The 17681-nt window shown below is 39.1% G+C and overlaps 4 protein-coding genes and 1 non-coding gene across 5 annotated transcripts; 2 read left to right on the forward strand and 3 right to left on the reverse strand.

Annotated features, from left to right (window-relative positions):
- Nucleotides 1-2989: 2989 nt before the first annotated feature.
- LOC129787477 (putative exonuclease GOR) lies at nt 2990-9080 on the reverse strand. The gene is made up of 6 exons (XM_055823082.1): nt 8788-9080; nt 7137-8703; nt 4428-4502; nt 3617-4219; nt 3289-3548; nt 2990-3212 (listed from the first exon to the last, which is right to left on the reverse strand). The coding sequence occupies exons 1-6, from the start codon at nt 8888-8890 to the stop codon at nt 3133-3135; spliced, it is 2688 nt and encodes an 895-aa protein (XP_055679057.1). The 5' UTR covers nt 8891-9080; the 3' UTR covers nt 2990-3132.
- Nucleotides 9081-9164: 84 nt separating this feature from the next.
- On the reverse strand, nt 9165-10355 carry LOC129787479 (uncharacterized). The gene is made up of 5 exons (XM_055823084.1): nt 10162-10355; nt 9945-10100; nt 9755-9877; nt 9476-9690; nt 9165-9415 (listed from the first exon to the last, which is right to left on the reverse strand). Exons 1-5 carry the CDS (start codon nt 10282-10284, stop codon nt 9295-9297), a joined length of 738 nt encoding a protein of 245 aa, XP_055679059.1. The 5' UTR covers nt 10285-10355; the 3' UTR covers nt 9165-9294.
- Nucleotides 10356-10402: 47 nt separating this feature from the next.
- On the reverse strand, nt 10403-14139 carry LOC129787478 (sideroflexin-1-3). Its single transcript, XM_055823083.1, has 4 exons — nt 13953-14139; nt 13163-13405; nt 11265-11416; nt 10403-11187 (listed from the first exon to the last, which is right to left on the reverse strand). The coding sequence occupies exons 2-4, from the start codon at nt 13318-13320 to the stop codon at nt 10535-10537; spliced, it is 963 nt and encodes a 320-aa protein (XP_055679058.1). The 5' UTR covers nt 13321-13405; nt 13953-14139; the 3' UTR covers nt 10403-10534.
- A 294-nt stretch (nt 14140-14433) lies between these two features.
- LOC129787480 (vacuolar protein sorting-associated protein 72 homolog) lies at nt 14434-15998 on the forward strand. The gene is made up of 2 exons (XM_055823085.1): nt 14434-14886; nt 14959-15998. The coding sequence occupies exons 1-2, from the start codon at nt 14753-14755 to the stop codon at nt 15944-15946; spliced, it is 1122 nt and encodes a 373-aa protein (XP_055679060.1). The 5' UTR covers nt 14434-14752; the 3' UTR covers nt 15947-15998.
- Nucleotides 15999-16144: 146 nt separating this feature from the next.
- Trnay-gua (transfer RNA tyrosine (anticodon GUA)) lies at nt 16145-16241 on the forward strand. The gene is made up of 2 exons: nt 16145-16181; nt 16206-16241. It is a non-coding gene; the product is annotated as a tRNA-Tyr (tRNA).
- The last annotated feature ends 1440 nt before the right edge of the window (nt 16242-17681 follow it).

Below are 17681 nucleotides of genomic sequence, written 5' to 3' on the forward strand. Positions count from 1 at the left end.
TCGAACAATAATCTAATTGTTTCTTTTTTTTAAATCTATTTTTGAATGAATTAGAAAAAATATCAGAGTCACTGCAAAACTCAAATTAGCCCCAAAACTGTTAATGTTGAATTGAATGTAAAATTTATTTTCATTTTATATGAAAAATTACCACGAATAAATTAATTGAGCCATTTCCAAAATACGAATATCCAAAATAAGCGATTGACTTTATAAAACTATAATCTCTCTGCAAATGGATTTATTGACTATAAATTTTTAAATACAATAAATAAACTTTTTAATCAATAATCACCCCACATTTAGGCCATTTATTCATCAGTAAAAAAAAAAACTTTAAAAAATAAAATAAAATCGAAATTTAATATTTTTTCTGTGTGAAAGTATTTAAAAAAATTTTAATGTCTTTGTATAAATTATAGGGGAACGTGGGGCGAACTCAGTGCCTGAAATTTATCACCCCTAAAAAAAGAATTGAGAACGCCACACACTCCCTTAAAAAAATAAAAAGAAAACTGATGGAAAGTTCAAAAGAAATCAAGAAAAATGAAAAAATTGATTTATCATCTGACGGCAATTGAGACACAAAAAGAAATGTTAATTTTTCTATTCTCATATGACTTTATGTGAAAAGAATTTGGATGAAGGAGTGCAATTTTCCGAGGGTTGAGGGTGCAAAAACGATAAATTGCGAAAGGAGAAGCTGCATAGAGGAGAATGGCAAAAGGATCAGCACAGCAGTGATAAAATTTGATACCCCCAAATGGGAGAAAAGGAGTGCAAAATGATTTCTCAGAGGGATTTCCATCGCGTGATTATCCACAGGAGCGAAAATTGAGCATTCGGTGAATTTAATGTGGCTCCCAAATTGCCAAAAAAACGACATCAGACGGTGAATAAAAGAAATTTTGTATGAATTTGAAGTTCTCTCTCGTGTGTAGTTCACCCCACACCCCACCCCACCCCCTGAAACCACTTGAATTTCGCTCATCATTGCGCCGAATAACAATATTTGCTATGAATAGAAAATCGCATTTATGGTAATCGAAAGCTCTCTCACCATCCTTTTCGAGTTGTGTGCGCTCAATGATTGTGTACGGTTGAGGAATGCGAGTCAACCATTGAATTTTAGGGAAGAACGCCGAGGCATTTCCATCAATTTGGCAGGAATTATCGCTGCAGGCCATTCAATAATAGAGTATATATCTCGCTTCCGCCACTGAATTTCTTCCCAGACGGTGAGAATTACCGCACTGAGGAAATTTCCTTATATAGTGATGGGGTGGGCTTATAGACAAAAATTGCAAGAAGATCCTAAATTGAGGGGATGTTAAATTATTTGGCTAATGTCAATTTCAATAGATTATTAACTTGTAGTAGGTATATCACGCTCTTACACTGTTTAACTTACTAATACGCCACCCTCTCGTGTATTTTCACTTTCAACCCCTCAAGTTTATTTTACTTTACTATATTTATTCAATTACATCGTTATTTACTGTAGCATTTGTCGTATATTAAAAGATTTTTTTTATTTATAAAGAGTTTTGAGAAATATGTGGGATAAATAAATATTTACTCAAGAACGAATCAATCGCAGAAATTTCTAAATATTTTACGGTGAATAATTTCATTTCTACTATTCGTTCAACTCGTTCAACTTATTCTTTTGAAATATTTTAGGGATATTAAATTTATGAGGGTTGGGGTAGTTATTGACGAACACAATCAGCATAGATTTTTAAAAACAAACAGAAGAAAATTCCGTAGATCATTATAAATCCAGAAATTCATTCATAAACACGAGAAACTAGTAAAAATCGCAGAATGTAATAAATCTGAAAATCAGCTTCGCGAAACACAAAAAGACAGAAAATTCTTCCGCAAAATGTAGAACATGGAGAACATGAGAAGCATGAAAAGACAAATTTTGTAGAAAATTTAAAAATATTTTGTGGAACACAAGAAACCGGAAGATATTTTCGCGAAACATAAAAAAAGAAAAATATTTACTTCAGGTCTATTAAAGTCGAAAATTCATAAAAATAGCACAACCTATAATTTTTCTATATAACTTGTTACGAGTAAGAAAATTATTGTTTGTAAGAAAATGATTAAATGAAGGTTTATTAAATAAAGAAATTCATCCACTTCCAGCCACTAAGGAAGGTCCAGATGAGGGTTGAAAGCTTTGGGAAGTAAGCGTACTTTATTGGACGAAATATCCACTCCCTGGCGACGACCGGAAAATTGAAAAAACAGATTCACGCCAGGAAAAACAAGTAGTTTACAAAACCTAAGTTTCGTAAAACGTAAACAATTTAAAACAAATTTTAAAACTTGCTTAGAGCGAAAATTGTTACTTCAAGAAAGAAAGAAAAGAAAACGCGCTAAAGATCAATCAACAGAGAAATTTTTCTACGGACTGCCTTTATTTGCTGCTAGAATGGTTTTTAAACAAGAACCAGAAACGGAATACAAGAAACCATAAAATCGTTCTAACAGCATTATGAATAATATATGAAAATCAATCCAGTCTGCTATAAACTTTTTCTGTTTGCTCAAACTCTAACGCATTTGCTGTTATAGCTTTTAACGTAAAAGTTGACCTTTACGGTTTTAGAAACTAACTTTTGGGTTCTTTACGGTTTTAGAATAGGTTTCTGATCTTTTTCGTATTTTTTCAGATACTCTAGAACTTCTTAGCTTTGGATCCTTTCGTTCTTTGGAAGTTTCGAATATTTTACGTTTATAATTTTTTTTCTAGTTTTTCATATTCCGTAAAATCAAAAAAATAAACTAATGAATAAAAATGCAAGTGGATTAAACTTCTAACTAAAAATTAGAATTTCAAGCATTTTTTACAGTGAACCCAGTGAACCCATTTTAGGTATCCAATGGTCCAGATCCAGAACGTATTAACGTAAATTCACCAAAGAATGATATTTTCCTTCCCCCCCCTTCGTACAAAAAAAAAACAAAAACATAATTTCGAGAGATTTTTTTTATTATTAAATCGGTGCGGACGAATGTGTAAGAAAAATAAATACAGATGAATTTTAATGTTATTACTTTCGCAAGGAAAAAAAATGGAAAATCAAGGAGAAACAAAAATACGATGAAATCCGCTTTTCACGTTATCCGATTTCGTAGGTAGTGCTTCAGCAGCTGAATGCAGACTTCAGCATCTTCCGCACTATCGTGTCCACTCTCTGCATCAATAAGTTTTCAAATTAAATTTTCATTGCAATTCCAACAAAATTGGGGAAAAGAGAGATGCTGACTTACCATTTTCCTGAATAATCCTCTTGAGGTTCTCAATGCACAACGTCTTGAGCGCCCTCTTCTTCGGTGGTCCCATTTTGTGGGGATAGAGAATGGACGTGTCCACAACGAGGCTGTGGATCATCTTTAGGGCCGACAGATCACTTTCGAGACTATGCCCCACGAGGATTGTCCGTGAATGGAACATTGAGAGTAGCACAGCCTGCACTTGGCGCAATGTTCGTGTTTCTTTGGCCAGCATTGCTTCGGTTATCCCTGAATATCTGCAGGGAATCAATATTGTTTTAAATAAACTTTATTTGAGGATTTATGAGAAGATTTAATAACTTACGTAGTATTGTAGTCAATGATGCGATTGTCGGGCTTCACGAGGGCATCGTAGACTACTTTGCTGTCTACGTCCACCACAGTGACCCGCGTGAGCTCCAACCCTTCCGTTGTGTAGCACATCTCACAATCAAGAGCGAAGATATCCTTCCGGGTGCAAACGTACTTCTCATCCCTCGAAATAGTCGTCACGAATCCCGTGAGATTTTCATAATCCACCTGATCACTCACGTGGTAGTTCGCGTACATGCATCCCGGCGTTCCTGCTGCCTGCTGACAGCATCTGTGGAGATTATCAGCAAATCCCCGCCGGAAGCCCGTACTCTTTGGATGGTAGTTGCACTCATCCACACCCGGACGATCGTAGCACGCAATGTTGAAGAGCTTCGAGCACCGACTGCAGAATCTCTCATCGGGATTCGGAGGGCTCAGATGGTGCTTCTGGTATGTTTTGCAAATTGTCGCCTGACCTTTGCACTTCCCCGCCCTTGGGTAGCCATTCTCCTTCAATTGTTCCTCCGTCAAGGCACATTCAGCAGCTAAATTGTAGGCCTTCGTACTGGCAATGGTGTCAAAGGAATTCCCGCCTGATGCTGTTTCCGATCGCCTAAAAGAAGCAATGAAAGTGAGTCAAATATTGTTTAAACAGTTGGATGGATTTTTGGGAATTTTCTTCTGTTAATAATGATTACCTATATTCTATTTTTGAACATTTTAACGACCTTGGGCTGTTTTAATTTTTCTTTTTTTAACATTTTCTTTGACAGAGATTCTTTATTTTATTCTAAAAACAAAAAAAATGATTCAGAACTTACGTCTTGTTGATGCTCCAGGAATTCTTTTGACCTGATTTCCCTGCCAAAATCACATCATGAGACACAGTGTTGTTCCTAAAAGTACAAGAAAGTCAATCATTACGTGTCCAGTTATTAGAGTTTGTATACCACAACGCGGATGGGTCAGTTTATGCGTTGTAATTTAATTTGTGAGTAGTATAGTACAGCAGATCTGGTTTTTCACCTCGAAATAATTAAACTAGGATATATGTAGATCCAATTTTTTTCAGGATCGGCTCAGAATTTGATCCTGATCAATTTCCCGTTGAAATTGGGGTCATACAGGTTGAGGAAAATGAGCACTTTCCCCGCTTCATTTTCGCCACAATTTTCCAAGAATTTGAATAAAATTGTACTCGTGGCGCCACGAGTGGCCACAAAAATAATTTCAAGTTCACAAAATTTATGTTTTCTGTGACTTTTGTTTCAAAGAATTTATGCTGTTGTCTTATGTTTTTAGTGCATTTTATGCTTTTATATTAAAGAAATCTGTGTAATAAGTGCATATAAATGACACAAAGGGCAGTGCGATGTGAAAAAAGTGCATTTTTTGTGGTCCAAAAAGGTGAAAAACATCACTTTTTCCAGGTGATTTTTCCACATGAAAAACACCTCAAAATGCAATGCGACTACCTCACAACGAGTCTAGAACGCATGCAAAATCTGAGGAAATCATATTTGGTCAGGGAAAACCCCCCAATTTTTCGGAACAGAGCTCCAAAGTTTTCCCGCGAAATCATTGACGTAGAGTCGTAGTGGACACATCATATCGCGTGAATTTTCCAATTTATTTGTATTTAAAATGCTATGAAACCCTTCACAGAAAGTCTATAATGCATTTAGAATGTAAGGAAAATCAATTTAAGCCTGGAAAACATCTCATTTTTTGGGAAAACGCCCCAAAAAAATCCAATCACCTCACATAAAAAATGTAAACAAAGGGTTGACAATGTTGTCAATGATTTCGCGGGAAAACTTTGGAGCTCTGTTCCGAAAAATTGGGGGGTTTTCGCTGACCAAATATGATTTCCTCAGATTTTGCATGCGTTCTAGACTCGTTGTGAGGTAGTCGCATTGCATTTTGAGGTGTTTTTCATGTGGAAAAATCACCTGGAAAAAGTGATGTTTTTCACCTTTTTGGACCACAAAAAATGCACTTTTTTCACATCGCACTGCCCTTTGGGTTATTTATATGATTTTATCACACATTATTCTTTAACATAAGAGCATAAAATACACTATAAACATAACACTAAAGCATAAATTCTTTGAAAAAAAGTCACAGAAAACATAAATTTTGTGAACTTGAAATTATTTTTGTGGCCGCTCGTGGCGCCACGAGTACAATTTTATTCAAATTCTTGGAAAATTGTGGCGAAAATGAAGCGGGGAAAGTGCTCATTTTCCTCAACCTGTATGACCCCAATTTCAACGGGAAATTGATCAGGATCAAATTTTAGGCCGATCCTGAAAAAATTGAGACTACACGTGTCTTTTTAATTATTTTGAGGTTGAGGTTAGAAAACATGTTATTTCTCTTGGTCTAGTATTAGTAGGCAAAGTCGATTTTTTTTGTATTTAGCAATTTGACACATTAAAATGCTTATATCTTAAGTTCTATTAGACCTACAGAAATTTCTTGACTAGTTCTGGAAAGGTATTGAAATAAGCTATAATCTGACATATATTTCGAAACATTTCAAGGTCACCTCCAGAACACAAAATGTCGGATTTTTGTTCTACCAAAACAGGGTTTTGCACTTTTCGTCCTAAAGGAATGGTCCTAGAGGTTTCTGATGTTCTAGAAAGTTGTAGAGTTTTGCAAAACCTTTAATTTGATACCAAATTGAGCAAAATCGGACAATCCGTTCAAGAGATATGGCTCTTAGAACTTTTTAAATTCAAGAATTTTTCAAATGGCCATATCTTCTAAACGGCGACATAGAATTTCTTCATTTTCGGACTGATGATAGATATTGGGTCAGGCTACAACATATCAAAATTTAAAAGATTTGCCTAATGGGGATTCGGAGATATTGCCCCTTAAAGTTAGGCAATTTTTGAATTTAGCGCCTCTTGCGGATGTTTTTGAAACTTGAAATATTCTAGACAGTTGTAGGGCTTCTTGAAATTCATTTGATACCAAGATGATCAAAATCGGTCAAACCGTTCTCGAGTTATATCGAAAAAACACTTTTTGCTTTAGGCCACCATATTTGCTAAACCGCTTGACCGATTTTCAAGTATGAATTATCGATGAAAATGTCTCATTGAGCTCTACAACATACTAAAATTTCAGACCTCTAGCTGTAAGGGAAGTGATTGACGGTAGTTCAAAATGGCGGATGGCGGCCATCTTGGATTTTGGAAATGCGAAAAAATGAAATTTTACACCCACATTTCTATAGAAAACTTCAAACCCGAAGTCTCTATCTGTTACCGTTCCTGAGATATATGGCAAAGTTTGGAGTTCGGGCCGGCCGGCAGGCCGGCCGGATCAAAAATTTTCCACCACCAGTTTTGGAATGTGGGTTGTCTAAAACGTGCTCATACCAAGTTTGAGCCCGATCTGAGGTGGTCGGAAAATCCGACGATTACAATACTTGGTGTTGGCCACGAAGTGGAACACCAACTAATTCATTTTTACTTTAAATAAAACATTCAAAACTTGCTAATATTGCAACTCACCTCTCTGTTTGTCTACTTCCCGCCTCAATTGACTCCTTCCGGAGCTTGTTAACAACGAGAGAGGCACTACTTTTGTAAATCATTGGATTACTGCACTTCTTAAACACCGCCAATTCCTCCGTTTGTGCCCTCTGCCACCCATCTTCGCAATTTGGATAGATTTGCACGCAATGCTTCACCATAATATTGTAGTACTGCATCCGGAGGTTGTAGGAGATCTTCGTGGCTGTTGGTTCCAACACGGGGGGAGCTGGTTTCTCCGTCAAGAGAGCTGGATTCGCGTGGGCAATCCTTTTGCCAGCTTTTGAAGCTGTCTGAGCCACTGTACGTTGCTGCCTCAACTCCTCAATGCGCTTCTTTGCATTAATGAGGGCTACAGTGTTTGACACGGGGGCTATGCGCCGTGCAAAGTTTGCAGGATTTCCCGGAGACAATGGTGGAGATTTCAGTGGAGCTTCCACCTTTTCCTGCTCCTTGGTTACCTCCAATTGCTTCCGGACAAGCTCCTGCCGCTGGTAGACACTATGCAAAGCTGTTTGAATGTGATTAACACGCTTTGGAGGCGCTGGAAGTAGCGAGGGGCGCTTCTGAGCATTCTCATGGGCAATACGCTTCTTCTTTGCATGCTCCTCATGCAATTCCGGGGCTTCCGGTTCGGGTTTCTTCTCAAGCAGCGGAGGTTTGTCACTTGTTCGCCCCTCAGTCGATTCCTGAGCCGTAAACTCCTCAAATATCATCTTGCACTGAGCTTCAATGTCATCCTCATCGCTACTCTCAGCCTCGAGGGCGGCAAGAAGATCAAATTCCTGCAGACGCGCAGATTCAGATTGAGTATTTTTCGATGATGAAGACTTCTCGGATTTCGATGAGGAAGTCTTTTCGGATTTTTTGCTCGCACTGGACGTCTTGGAGGACTTGGAGGAGCTACTTGAGGAGTGTCGGTGCTTTGAGGAGCTACGGTGACTGCTCTTGTGGTCAGACTCGCGGGATTTTGAGGAACTTTTGTGGCTGCTCGATGAGCTCTTCGAGGAGCTTTTGGAGGAGCTGTGATGTTTGGATTTTGACGATGAATGCGATCGATGGCTGTTGGAGCGGGATGATTTGTGTTTCTTCTCCTCCGGAGGCTTTTCCTTCTTCTCCACATCCTCTACTGGCTTCTCCTTTGCTTCCTTCACGACTTTCTCCTTCTCCTGCGTCTTCTCGATGTTCTCCTTCTCACTACACTTTGTCGCGGCGTTCACTTCGACAATCTTTGATGGTTTATACGTGACCACATGTTCCTGCTGCACATCCCCATTGGACTCCACATCCTGCAGAATGTCCGAGATGAGATTGAGCTCCTCGTCAATCTCCTCCAAGGATATTTCTGCGGGATTTGTCTTTTTGAGGACGGAAACTGAGGGAATATAGCTCGGCGCCGGATGATCATTCATCACGGCTTTCGTGCTAATGCTATGCGGCACATACTCCAGCTTTGCCTTCTTTGGCACCGGTTCCTGCTCCTCTACACCCGGTGCTTCCTTCTTCTGGGACGGCGTATACACCGGAGGTGTAGCTTTGTTGTCATCTGCAATGGGAAAAGAATTTCGCAAAATTACACAATATTCCCTTCTGAGTCATCCAGTCCCGCATCCGGTGATTGTACCCATACCTTTCCGGACGTGCTTAAAGTGGCAGAAAGGCCGGGAGCATGAGTCAGTGGCACTGAAGAAAGGGCAATTGATTGACTTGAATAATCCCGTCGAGGGAAGCATCCCAGGTGTTTTGCACGTGATCTCCGCGAATTATTCCACTACCTTCCGGCAGAAGAGGCTCTCCACTAACCCCTGGAGCTCCTTGGATGCGTATTTTTTACACAATTTACAGTTTTACTGAACAAAACGACGGAAGAAAACAGAGATCTTGGGAAAAATTTTTATTCCCCACGTCAAAAATTCCCGCTACGAGGCGCTGCAGTCGGGAATTTGAATTTTCAATTCGTTAAAAACAGTGAAAATTGAGAAAAAATAAAAAGAATTTAAAAGAAAATGAGGAAAAATTGTAGAAAAATTTATTTCTTTTCAAATAAAATATCAAAATTATTGATTTCTCAGCAATTAAAAGATACTGGAAGTTCTGGAAATTATATTTCGAGTATCAAAAACGTTGATTCCGGGGGTCAGTCTGTGGGATAATTCTCATATCCCTTCCATTTCTCCAGATCCATCCCAAACTGGGCCTTCATAATCCTCAAACTATTCCCAATGATCTGCTTGTGGTAGATTTGCTTCATCAGGAACCTGCAAAAAAGCAATTTTAGGAGATTTCTTCTATTTGAGATTTTGAGGTCAGGAACTTACCCCAACTTCGTGTAAACATCCCTCAGATCCTCATCGCATTCCCGGGTGACGCCTTCAATGGTTGAGAAGCGATTTTCCTTGCAGAAATCCAAGACATGAGCAATTAGAGCCTCTCCCAGACGTGGAATGGATGCTTTCTTGGTGAAACCAAAGCGGAAGAGCCACGCAGAGCTGTGCAAATCTCTGTGATTCTTCACGCTAACCGTTGCAATAATCTGGAAGCATGATAATTTAGTAATTTCCACGTCTTGAAACTTTCCAGGCTCATCGTAAATTCACCTTTCTTCGCATCTGGGTCACCTGTTGCTCCTCAGGTGGGTCATGGAAGTAAATATCAAAGTCGTGCGGCTCCGTTATACCGCGATAGTGCAGCTCAGCTAACCAACAACGACTGGGCTTCATCTGCAACACCCAAAATTTCATGAAATTTCCCAAAAGACCCCTCAAAACCCCAAAAAGATCAACATACATTAGAAATTTCCATTGCTTTGTTGAAAAATGTCCCATAAACGAGGAGACAGAGCGCCCCAATGACTCCCGGTACGGTAAGGAGGCAGTATAGTGGTGGAATGCCGAAGAAGATGAAGGCAATTGCCCAGCAGAGGACAATCATTTGGAGGGTAATCTGCGCGAGAAAAACAGCGGGAAATTATTTTGGGAAAACACAAACAAACCCATAACCTCACTTCTTTAAAAATTGTCTCCACAAAAGCTTGTCGTGCCCCGGAGAGGATGTAATTCTTCACGAGTTCCTCACACTCGATCTCATCCTGCTTCCTCATTTCACGAATCAACACAAAAGGGCGCATTTTGTGGGAAATTCTGCCCTTTTCCTTTTCGTAAACTTTCAGTTTGTTTACATGAAAATAGTTCCAAGAAGTTTCTGCAGGTGTCGCTGGAGAATTTTTTCCAAAAAAGAAAATTCAATTTTCCAAAAAAAAATATTTTTAATAAATTTTGGATAATTTGTACAAAAAAGACAGAAATTTAATTAAATGACAACAAAAATGCATTTCAACTATTGCTTGACAACAATTCGCAGCTGCAGGAAAAGCTTCTTTACAGTCCCTTGTTGAAGTACACCACCTGGGCGTCAGGGGAGATTTTCTTCACATTCTCCTGCACTTCCGGTTCCAGCTGATCCACACGAATGCTGGCCTTTTGGCTGTAGAGGGCACAGCAGAGGGGTGTGGCAAAGGTGAGGCACAAGCCACAGAAGAGCATCTGAATGGGTGCATTGGCCCACGGGAAGCGCTTGAGGACTCCCTTCTTTTCCAGGAATGTCGCCAGCATGGGTGTAAAGACCATTCCGGGCATTGCCATACTTATTCTGCTCAGCACAACAGCTGTAATTCCCTTTTGAGCCGCATTAATGCTCACCCCAACGCGATTGTTGTTATCATCGTACAACTCAACACCCTGCTTGAGTTCCTGCATCCTCATCATGGGGATATTGATGCAATTGGCAGCTGCAACAGCTGCCAAGGGTACAAGGCGACCCACAAGTGGTGGTGCGGACTTGCAGAGGCGATTGAGGGAGAGAGCCGTGACAAGAGCACCACCAGTGGCCAGGCAGTAGGACGTGAGAAGCTGATTGTTGCTTATCGGTGACGATCCTGAGCGATTTGTGTAGTTCACGAGGGCATTGAAAGACTGATTGAGCCACTGCCAGAACACCACAGCCGGAGTGGACCTGTAGAAGGTCATCATACCTGCAGGAAAGTTCCCAAAAAGAAGTCATTTAGAGATCGATCTTGCGGAAATCCTGCAGATCCTGGAGAGAACTTACACCCTGTAATCATCATGTTCATCGGCACTTGGGCAGACATTCGCCCAATGATGATCATCTTCTCACCCGTTTCCGGGTGAAAGGCTGAGTCGTACAGATACTTTGCGCGCCAAATCTCATTGATGCTCTTTGCCTCAACTGGATTCCCAGCTCTTCATTCAGGAGGGAAGAGTTAGAAAATTAATTAGAACAATTTTTTAATTGAATTTCCCCCCCCAAATTAGTAATTGAAAGAAAAATTAAATTAATTTTGTGCTTGAAAATATTTTTCCTTTGATAAAGAAATAAATTCTAGAAATAAAAATATTTTTAATACGTTTTGTGGGATTATTTAGACACAAAATTAGAGAAAATAAATTCTAATATTGAGCCAAAAGAGAACTAACTTGCTGAATCTGCAAAAAAATGCGTTTACTCAAAGAGTTATGAAGATTTCGCAACACTTCTTGCTCAAGAATTATCTCGAGATAAGCCTAAAACAACCAAAATCTCAAATCTTTATGTAATCTGAGTAATTTTGTGAGATTTTCCGAGATTTTCGCTCTGAAGTTGAGCAAATTGAGTGATAAAGAAAAGAATTTAATGAATTTGCAAAATTCAGAGGAACTTAATCTGGCAATCGTCTGAATTCCGAGAGATTTATCTCTCCTCAGAGCTCTTATCGAGTGATTTACGATTGCCTAATATTTATGTTGAATGACCGAGAGAGAAACCCTCGCATAGAGTAGAGACTGATAAGTCTGACTCTTCAATAAATGGTCATTGCCTTGAAGCACGAAATTGTCCAAATTTTCCACGCGATATTTCATGCTGACCGAATTTTCCCACAAAACGTAAAAAAAAAACAAAGAAATGAAGTTAAATTAAGTAAATTGTTAGTGGAGAAGAGGCGTTAGTGGTCAGAGAATATTCCTCACAGATTCAGGGTTTAGATTTTGATGAGATTTAATACTTTTGGGGATTTTTTTTTAAATAAATTTATTTTATGTTTATTCTTGACTTTTTTATTTGATAAAAAAATTCAAGGAAAATATTCAAAAAGTGAAAAGACGTCCATTCTTAAGGCTTTTAGTTTAGAAAAAATTAGCCCAACATGTAATTAATTTAATTTATTAAGCGTTAATGATTATTTTTCATTTTTTTTTTCAATTTTGAAGGCTTTATTCCTTCTTCACGAGATTCTAATTTAAATTGAGATTTAAATTTCAATTTTATACCATTTTAGAATTTTTAATAATCTACTCAATAACCTTAAGAAACTTAATTCGTTTCGTATAAACTATAATTTCCTAATTTTCTTTGTTTTTAGATGATCATTTCCAAAAGAATTTCATCAAAATCCGATCGTTTTAAAACTTATTTATTTATTTAAATCTCTTCTAAAAGCTTAATTAAAACGAATAAATTATTCTGGATTGAATTTTAATGATATTAATAGATAAAAATAGAATAACCAAGCAAATTCCACAAAGAATTATAATAAAACACTCTAAAAATTGATTTTTTAAAAGTTTTTCTTTAATTTCAGAAACGGGTTAAACCTGTTGAACTAGGTTTAATTTAAAGTAAAAAAAAAACAGGGATTTTAAAGTAATTTAATAAAATTTTATGGATTTATAAAATGGTTTTTCAATTTCATAAAAAATTAAAAATTCCCAGCTCTTCTGTCCAGAAAGTTCTAACATTATTTTAAAGCTTCAAAGTCTCTGGAAAAAGTCGCATAAAGCCGCCCTACCCTTGGCCTAAAGATTACGCGCTCAAGAAGCATTCAAGATCAAAGACTTTGACCTGATCTTGACGCAAAATAATTAAAAGAAAAATAAAATCTCCAAATCTTCCTTTAAATCTCCCTAAATCTGTGAGAAATTTAAATAAAGAATTTTGCATTTTTGGTTTACTTGTAGTCCTGGACCGTCTTGGCAGACCGATCGAGTTCGCTGCTGGACACAAAGACGTTGAGGGGATTGGTTAGAATGATAAAATGTTTAGCTCGATTGAGGTACGTGCTTTGGTCATATCGTGGCTCATCGAGATTCACGCGCGGAAGTGAGGACATTGCTGGGCTTGTTCTTTAATCAATTTATCGTATTACTTGTGAGGATGAGGATGTGAGGAATCGTGCTTCGGGGAGCCAAAAACCACTGCAAAGAAGAAATGGGGGCGCTCGTTAGCTACAAAAGGACATTTCTGCGTGTTTGTTATCAATTGAAAGGCGCAACGACAACTTTGGGCAATTCCCTGATGACCCCTGACCCCTAATCTCGAGTGATTCGCGAGCTGTGCAGCAATTGAGTGTGGCCTCCTCTGCTGGGGATCGGGGCTAAAGGTCGTCTGGTGTTTGTGTCTCACTCACATCGCAATTTCCCACTTTAAAATTCAATGAGAGTCTTAAAATATACAATTCAAATTATGTAACGCGAGCCTGTTTTTTCGCCTGCCTGCCTTTCTGGTTTTCGCTGCTCATTCTCAATTGATAACGACGTGCACGCGTTCGTGAGTTGACACCATCAGCATCACAGTGGGGTGCTCCCCTCCTCACCCACACAACTTCCGGATGAATTGAATAACAAAGATAAATACCGACGGGAAAAACAAAACATCCTCCCGGAATTGTTGCGTGGGGGGATCGACGAAAAAGGAGATTTGTTTCACTTCTTTTCATGCAAAAAAAAACAGGAATTTACTCACCACCTCGTGATGTTTTCACAGAGAATTTAAAGCTCAATGGTTGCAGCACAAGACTGCGTACCCTGCTAATCAAATTTAATCACTGGACGAGCTGAAAATGTTGTTATCACAATTTTTCTAAAAATTTCTAATCAGCTGCTGTAATTTACAAACACCCCACTGCAAGATGAGGGCGCTGCATGTACACGGAGAAGTGAGATGAAGGTATATTTTTCATGCCATCTCACCTAGATTTTCTCATTCTTATGCCATTGTTACTATCTCACTCGCACAGGAGCCGAAAATTAAGTAAAAATGCATTGAAATTGCGATTTTTGCCCCCAAATCCCCCACAGAAGCTTTCTAAGGACCCTTAAAGCACCCCTTTAACCCCCCTAACACACAAAATTGTGTTTTTCTTCGATAAAATTGAATTTCTCATTCTATTTTTGCAGCACCGCCAAAATGGATACCGATTGCAGCGCCACTTGTGGAAAAAGTTGTCATTTGGCGATTTTTGGGTGGAATTGTCTGATAAAAATATTTCCCAATCAATTTTCCAGAAAATTCACCTCTCGCAGTAGAAAATAATAATAAATAAAGTGATTTTGATTGAGAGGATCGAATAAAACTGAACAAAAACAAATTCTCTCTTCTCTTTTCTTCTTACCACGGTGAAGTTGCAACAACAATCTTCCCCAATTCAACCCAAGAATATTTCGTAAACACTTCACGGTGGTACAATCAAAACAAACTTCCCTCAAATTGTGTTTTTCTTGGATTTTCTTTGATTTTTGTGCGGAAATACGCGGTGAAATAGAATGGCAGCAACGAGAGAACGTCGATGCAATGCTGGGAATCGAATAGCTCGTCTTCTGGACGATGAGGAGGAGGATGATTTCTACAAAACATCCTACGGTGGATTCCAGGAGGCAGAAGATGACAAAGATTACGAGTAAAAACAGCTTCTCCGGGAAGAATTTTCCAATTAGAAAACAAAAGTAAATGTTTTTCCTTTAATTTCCAGACAAAAAGACGAGGAGGATGATGTTGTGGATTCGGATTTTAGTATTGATGAGAATGACGAACCGGTGTCGGATCAGGAGGAAGAACGCGTGACACGGAAGCGTCGGGGTGTGGTCACGAAGGCATACAAGGAGCCCGTGAAGAAGCAACCGGTAGCAAAAGACAAAAAGGCAGCATCCGCCAAGCCTGTGCAGAAGAAAGCCGCCAAGCCAAAAGGTGTGGAGAAGCGACATCCGAAATTCACAGTAATCGATTCCGGGAGGAAATCCTTCAGGAGATCCACAGCACTCAAATCTGCCGCCACACAGCATCGACTGAAGCAATTGAATGAGGCGAAGAAGCACAAGAAGGTTGTTGTGAAGACGGAAGAGTGGATTCCGACGCAGGAAGAGCTCCTGGAGGAAGCTCTCGAGACGGAGAAGGAAAACCTCAAATCGTTGGAAAAGTACCAAAAGATGGAGCTTGAGAAGAAGAAAACACGCCCAACGAAGAGAGCCTTCACAGGACCCATAATTCGCTACCAATCCGTCTCCATGCCACTCATTGAGGAGCTCTCAATTGATCTCACCCCCGTGAAGGCGGAAGAGGAGCCCGGAGAGACGGATGTGACGATGAAGTTCAAGTCAAAGCGCAAAACGGCAAATTCCCGGGCTGCTGCCAAGACGGGGCCAAGAGTTGAGAGGACATTCATAACATTTGAGAATGATATTGATAACAAAGTGTTCGAAAAGTACTTTCCGGGTACGAAGAAGAAGCCCCACAGGAGTCGCATTTGCCCCATAACCCACCTCCCGGCGCGATACTTTGACCCCGTGACTAAGCTGCCCTACCGGAATTTGTCGGCGTTCAAAATCATCCGAGAGGGCTACTACCGGCAGCTGGAGGAGAAGGGGAACCCCGAAAATCCCGAAATTGCCAAATGGCTGCAGTGGCGGAAGCAGGTCAAGGAGCAAAAGCAGAAAAATAATAAAACACAAAAGAGCAGTTGAATTGAACTGCATAAAAATCATAATTTTAAATAAAAAATAAAGCATGTCGGAAGAACATTTTGTTTTTTATTTTTTACAAAGTTTTTAAGAAAAGTTCTTTGAGATTTTGCGGGGAAATTGTTCAGGGAAGACCGGAGAATTGTGGGGAAATTGGGCTCCCCTGAGCTCTAGTGGAAAATCGAACAGAGACCGGGTATGCCTTCGATAGCTCAGTTGGTAGAGCGGTGGACTGTAGAATGGCCTCACGGCACAAGTAGAAATCCATAGGTCGCTGGTTCGACTCCGGCTCGAAGGAAATCTCTTTTTTTTTCTTCCTCCAAATTTTTTTTTCAATTTGCAAAAATTTATTTAATTTATTAATAAATTTTTTTTTGCAAAAAATGGGCCGACTTGCTCGACAAGTGCCCTTAGCCATGGAAGCGTTCTGAACAAGTAATTGAATTGAATCCGAAGCTAAGCTATCAAGTAAGAGCTAACCAACAATTTTGAAAGTTGGCAGATCTTGGTAGCCAATGGAGAGCTCAACAGTGCGTCTGGGCCCGTCGCCCGTGCATCTGGAACTTTGCCACCGACTACCAACTATCTACCTGGTTGTGACGGGAGCCACTGACAGATCAGCGTACTAACAACGTGAAAGCGATCAATGTCCAGTTTCGTGCCATCACAGACGTAAGACACCGCCTCCACCGGCCTACCCCGTTGCATTTGGGACTCTTCCATCGACCCCGGAATTTATTTCCCCCGAAGTATATGAGCTAAAATGCAAAAAACTGCGACATCTATCGTGTCAAACATTAATTTATCTTTGGTAGACGACAGGGAGGGAGTGGGGGATTCTTTTCACAGGGCGACAATACTTGGGAGGGCACGGGATTATGCTAGAAGAGATGTTAAAAAATTGTTTTTTTTTTTATCAAAATCTTATAATTAAGAAAATGTTTTCAGATAAAATAAAAAAAAAAGTTAACCCTCCGTACGCCATGAGGGGTAAATGACTGACCTCTTTTTAGTTTTTAATGAAAATGCAGCAAAAATAAAATTAATTGAATTTTGGTCTACACCGGCATACAATAATGATTTTTTTCTATTTTCCAGCAAAAAGAATATTTTATTTATTTATATGTTAAAATAGTTTTCGCAGTTTTCTGCTTGGCGCATGAAGGGTTAAAAAAGAATTGCAAAGTAAGCGAATCATCGATTTTGCCCAAGATTTTTTCCACCGAAATAAGTTTTTTTTTTGCATTTTCTGTCTCTACTGTTGGTTTTAGAGCGAATCTGACTGCATTTTCGTGTCATCCCGTACCCACAGGTGCATCAATGAGCATTTTTCATCTTTACCATGGTCTTCCTTATAATAATGGCATAAAAACATGCTGTGATCCTTCGAGAAATCATTTGAGATCATTTTGTCAAGACTAATGTCCCCAAGTAAATTCTTATGCAAAATTTGGCTAAAAGACACTTTAAAATTTTCCAAAGAACTAAAGATTAGAAAGGTTCAAAGGTGCCAAATGCCAGACTTGATTTGGAAAATGATGACCACAGAACTTGAGGATTTTTATGTAAGGATTTATAGAGTTTCGGTATAAGTACCCACAAAATTGACCCATATTTAAGATAAAGAAGATTGCAAAAGAGATTTTTTTTCTTCTGGCAATTCATTTGGATTATTGATTTCATGTGAAGAAATTATTTTTCTTGGGATTGTGAACAAGACTCGCAAATGAATAAGAGG

This window comes from Lutzomyia longipalpis, chromosome 1, assembly GCF_024334085.1.
Source record: "Lutzomyia longipalpis isolate SR_M1_2022 chromosome 1, ASM2433408v1".
In the NCBI taxonomy this organism is placed as follows: Eukaryota; Metazoa; Arthropoda; class Insecta; order Diptera; family Psychodidae; genus Lutzomyia; species Lutzomyia longipalpis.